At 29.8% G+C, this 5,609-nt stretch overlaps 1 protein-coding gene across 1 annotated transcript; it reads right to left on the minus strand.

Moving 5' to 3' along the window:
* Positions 1 to 2,097: 2,097 nt before the first annotated feature.
* Positions 2,098 to 3,224, minus strand: LOC107024817 (thaumatin-like protein 1). The gene is made up of 2 exons (XM_027918171.1): positions 3,159 to 3,224; positions 2,098 to 2,818 (listed from the first exon to the last, which is right to left on the minus strand). Exons 1-2 carry the CDS (start codon positions 3,205 to 3,207, stop codon positions 2,148 to 2,150), a joined length of 720 nt encoding a protein of 239 aa, XP_027773972.1. The 5' UTR covers positions 3,208 to 3,224; the 3' UTR covers positions 2,098 to 2,147.
* Positions 3,225 to 5,609: the final 2,385 nt, after the last annotated feature.

A 5,609-nucleotide genomic window follows, 5' to 3' on the forward strand; every position in this document is an offset into this window, starting at 1 on the left:
AATTTTTTTTTGTTACTGGCAGATTTTTGTTTGCTTGAACTTACATCTGTTCTTACCTTTGATCATCATTCACTTCATGTATAGAAAGATGTTTCTAGAATTATTTATTCTTGATAGATTTTTGTTAGAATGAAATTATATTTTTATTCTTGGCCGTCTTTAATAAATATATCATCCTATTCATTTTTATTTGTAAAGTTACTTTTTAACATTTTTTTCTTTAATTTCAATATAATATATATTATTAATTTTATCACACTTATTTATTTTCAAGTATATTAATTAGAGACAAAATAAAGATGTAAATAATTAATTCATGATAATTTTTAATGTAAAAAATAGGCATTCTTGATAAGCATAATGAATAGAAAAAATATTAAGAATTAAACTAAAGTAATAATAAAATACATATCACAGTAACTCATAAAAGAAAAAAGTGAAGCAATAACAAAATAAGTTAATGGTAATAACAATAACTTTAGATGTTTCTAGAACTATTTAATTTTTTTGTTACCATTCTAGGTAGATTTTTGTTAGTGTAACTTGATCCATTATTCACTTTATATAAAGAAAGAGATTTCTAGAATTATTTTTCTTAATAGATTTTTGTTAAAATGAAATTAAATTTTTACTCTTGGGTCGTACATCTACTTCACTCTTCTATATAATAGAAATATGAGAAAATTGTATATAATAGCAAACTAATAACCTAAAATAAATGGAGTAGCTATTGTTTGATTTAATTGTGCTCCATAGCAAACGTTTGCAAAAAATTGCCAGGCGCCTCTCTCCCAAATATCTCGCTTGCCATTCTCCTCCAATCTCTCGCTCGCTTTCTCACTTTTATACAAACACAAGTGTATAAAAATTGTTTCTACTTGTATAAAGCAGAGAAAATTGTATAAATACATATATTTTTGTTCCCCTCTCTCCCCTCTTCCAGATCTCGCTCGCGACTCTCCCAAATCTCGCTCGCCACCCTTGCCTTTCTCACTTATACAAACAGAAGCAAAATGTATAAATTGCATTTCTGTTTGTATAAAGCGTGAGAAAATTGTATATACACATGCAAGTACATATACTTTCGTCCTATACGCTTATAATTATACAATAAAAATACTCCCCTGCTCAATTTCTTTTGCTCTTTCTCTCTTTCTCGTTTTATACAATTTTTAAATTATATCTAATTCTCTCTTTCTCGTTTTATACAATTCGATTCAATTGTATATTCCTTGTCAAGTCTCTTTTGTCTTTCTCTCTTTCTCATTTTATACAAATTCAAATTGTATATAATCGTTCTATACACTTATAATAATAGAATTTGTTTTATACACTTCGTTTTTATACCGTTCTCTGCCCAAGTATCTTTCTCTTTCTTGTTTTAAACACTTCGTTTTATACAATTTGCTTCAACTGTATATGTATAGCGAATTATACAGTTTCTATGTTTGATATGAAGCGCAATTATGCAAATTTTGCTATATCATACAAATATAAATTTTTTATTTGCTATATATAAAAGTTGCCCTAGAAATATATTGGGCCCGTACTAGCACGAGCTCCAATATCTAGTTTATAACTATAGACGACATTGCTCATGTTTACTTCTAAATCACGTTAATGAATATTTGTTATATCTAATAGACAATTACCCTTCAAAGCTTTGTGCATTGAGTTTTATTTTCAGCCCAATTAGGGTAGGCAATTAGTACTCTGGTCTTTAATTTTTAGAATTTTGTACAAAATGTCAAATCAAAATAAGTTCTATTCAATTTTTCTTGTTCAATTTAATTTAAGTTTAGTTTGATTTTGATAAAGGAACACATTTTGCGATTATAAGTTCAATTATCGTGTGAATTAAATTTAAAAAATTTATTAATGTCTTTTTGCTGATATATTAGGAAAAGTTAAAAATTATGAATTAAAAAGGTCCTACACAAGGTTAATTACTATAAGTGCGTGCCTATAAATTTATTGACCATCTTACATAATGCATAGTCATGTATTACATTCCTCCATTTTCACTTTGTCCTTTTGTTTTCTCTTATGTATAATAATATATGTAGTTAAGACTTTGTTTTATTGTAAATACAAAAGTGAGGCACACACAAATATATTGTTGTTTATTCATACAAAGAATGAACTTCTCATGGACAAAAAGTAATCATGTAGTCAACTTTAATACATGTAAATGTGCTATTTTGATCATCATAAGCATAGGTATACGCTAGAGGACAGAAATGTTTGAATCGTCTTGAGTATCTAGTTGGTTTGCAAGTTTGTGGAGAACCATAGGAACCAGTACAACAATATTGTGGTTGTTGATATGCTACACAAGCACTTTTGCACCCAATGATACCACCACCTACTGGATTTCTTACTGCTAACTCATTTGGGCATCCTTGTTTATTGATATCTATAGGACAACTTGTTGTGTTGCAATCACCTCTATTTAGAGGTTTAATAGAGACTGGTAGATTAAAACCATCTACTAAGCTTACATCATAAAAGTCTTTTCCCTCATATCCTACTAATGTGAATTCTAAAAGGGTTTCAGGTGGAATTGGACCCTTACCATTGCAAGCTACTTCTCCAGAATCACAATCTCCACTAAGACAAGTGAAATTTTTCCCATTTTTTGAGCAATGATATCTTGCCCATATTCGTCCTGACCATGAATTTTGTACATCAAGTGATGATGAAGCTTGTGATGCTAATTCAAATCCAGTTGACAATTGTTCTCCTTTGCTTGTAAGTGTAGCTGGCCAAATTGTATAAGGACAATTATTCTTTATTATAAATTTGGCCCCATCGGATCCTGCAATGCCACATTCATAATAACTTTTACAAGTATAAGAATCAACATTAATATCATCTTATATAAAATATAAAATAAAAAGGAGTCACAAGATTTCTTTTTTTTTTTCCTTTAATGGATTCTATGTTGTATAAATCTAAATCAGTTCAATTGGGGAATTCATCATCAACAAAAAAATAGAAATAATATTCACTCATTCTCTCTAACTATATTTAAAAAAGATTAACATGACTTGAACACTTGCAAGCAATCTTGAAATCATTATTTTGTCTAATTCAGAGCTTCAACAGATTGATTAATTATATATGTACTTATTAATTAAGCTAGAAAGTATGCATACCATAGAAGAAGAACAAAAACATAACATTGATGACAAATTTTGCTATCATTTTAATGTATATATCAAAGATTTTTATTCATGTTTAAAATGAAAAAAATGCACCCCTTGGATCTTTTATAACAAGCAAACGAATAGTAACAGTCAACAATTTCATTGACTAAAGGGAATTGCAATAAATGTGAAATTAATCATATCTTTTATGAATATTCTAGAGAAATATTAAAGGTATTGACTTCTAAAGAGATAGTTAAAGTCATAATTGTCAAGATTATCTAAGTGACGTGAGGTAAAAAAATGCATATATCCATCCATTATTTGTTCACATTTAGTTTTTTTATCGTCTCTTTGAGCATTTGATTTAATCCATTACACTTAAGTTTGGTGATTTTGATGTGTATGATTAAAACGGTGTGAGATTGAAGAAATTTAAAGTAACAACGAGTAAAGAAAAAAAATTTATAAGAAAATTAAACATATAACTTAATGGATTGAGATTAATATTGATATCAATCATTAGAACTACATATAAGAAGCACAAAATAATTATGAAATGTTAATATAAATGTTATGTCCATCTAAATTATAAGAATTTCACTCTTTTTGTAATATTTTTATTATTTTATTAATTTTATTTACCATACTGTAGTAAAATTTAGATAAGGTAAAAAAACTTAATTTTGAATTATTTCCAGATTAACACAATTAAGAAATTTAATCCTACAGCACTTCTCAACAATAAATTGCTCAAATTGTAATCAGTAATTATCATCTCATAGAGTTATACTCTTAAATCAAATAGAAACTAGCGCTAGGTTAAACAATGCTGAACTAAAACTCTAATTGATGATAAAAATAAATTCATACCTTAACTAATTTATGTTCAAGTGTGAAGTGTGAACAACCATGGGAAAGAATGTGAATGCTTGACATGACAAAAAAAAATTGAACTTTTGGGGAGATAAGTGATGCAACTTGACTAATGAAATTGGGTGAGGTGATAAAATTATATTAAAATAATTGAATTGATGAAGTTCCATTTCTTTTTTCTATGGATTTTGAGAAAGGTTGATGATCTTTGTATTTAAAATTGGAGGGAGTGTATAGTGTGTCTTTTAGGATTACTGGGCAAAGAGGGAAGAAAAATGGAGATTCGAATTAGGTCAAAAAATAATTTTAAGATTTGGAACAAACTTGATCATGACTCAAGCTACAACCCGTGGTTTGAAACCAACTTATATAAAATATAGAACTTATTTAGATCCACTTTGTCATGACCTGAATAATTATCTAAGTGAAGAATAAAGAAATGATAAATGGAATTATAACACATGGACGTAGAAATTTAATTGGAGATAATGAATCTGAAAGGTTGTGATTGCACGTGAACATCCTATAACTAAGTCCCGAAAAAGCAAGAGGGGCATTGATCACGTGCTCTTCTCCTTCTCTTCCAACAGACTCTCTTCTCTTCTCTTCTTTTGAATCTCCTTCTAAATTCTTTTCTCATCTAAATCTGCAGGTCCTTATGGCTATGGCGATTTCGTCAGTTAGTTTCTGTTAAATGTAGTTTTAGTTTTCATGTATTAATGTCCTTGTCTCTAATTTTCATATTATAAATCATAACATCTCAAAGACTATCGTGCTCGATTTTTTTTACCATTTGAATTTTCATATCTCAATCGAGATCATAACAATTGGTATCAAAGCAACGAACCTATCTTGACTGTGGGTAGTAATTGGATGAAGATGTTCGAGGAATCAAAAAAGAGGTCGGCGGTGTCATATAACACTTTGGCTATGAAAGGAGTGACTGGAATAGAATGTTAAACAATTGCAGAAGTGCGAGGATTGCCTATGCAACATTAACTATGATTGCATATGTGTTAGGATCGAATTCACGCACACACACTAGATGAATGAAGAACACAAGAGCTTTCAAGAGAAAGAGATGAGAAATCTAGAGAGAGAGAGAGAAAACCCAATTTTTCGTGGTAAAACCCCGTGAGTAAACTTCCACGGCGGTGAGGTATATTTATATTAATAAATCAGAGTATTTTTGGTTACAGAGAATAAATAGGAAAACCTAAAATAGAGAATAAATAGGAAAACCTAAAATTAATCAGGCTCCACTACCTAACAATTCTCCCACTTGGAGACTGACTCAGTCATCCAAAAAATACATTCTCAAAAAAAATCTCTTCATCATCAACATCTTTACCGCACCGCAACATCTGTAGCAACAACTACAGAAGACCAACCGAGGTTTTACATAACCTCAGTTTCCCAACATCAACACATTTCGTCAACATGTCTGCCGGTTTCTTTGCACCCTCTATCTTCTCCAAGCACACATCACCATCCTCCACTGCCCTGCGAGTGAAATGGTATCGCCTTCTGATGTGCTTTGTCTTCGAATGATAGACTGGATTTTTCACCAACTGTATGGCACTC

This window comes from Solanum pennellii, chromosome 7, assembly GCF_001406875.1.
Source record: "Solanum pennellii chromosome 7, SPENNV200".
In the NCBI taxonomy this organism is placed as follows: domain Eukaryota; kingdom Viridiplantae; phylum Streptophyta; class Magnoliopsida; order Solanales; family Solanaceae; genus Solanum; species Solanum pennellii.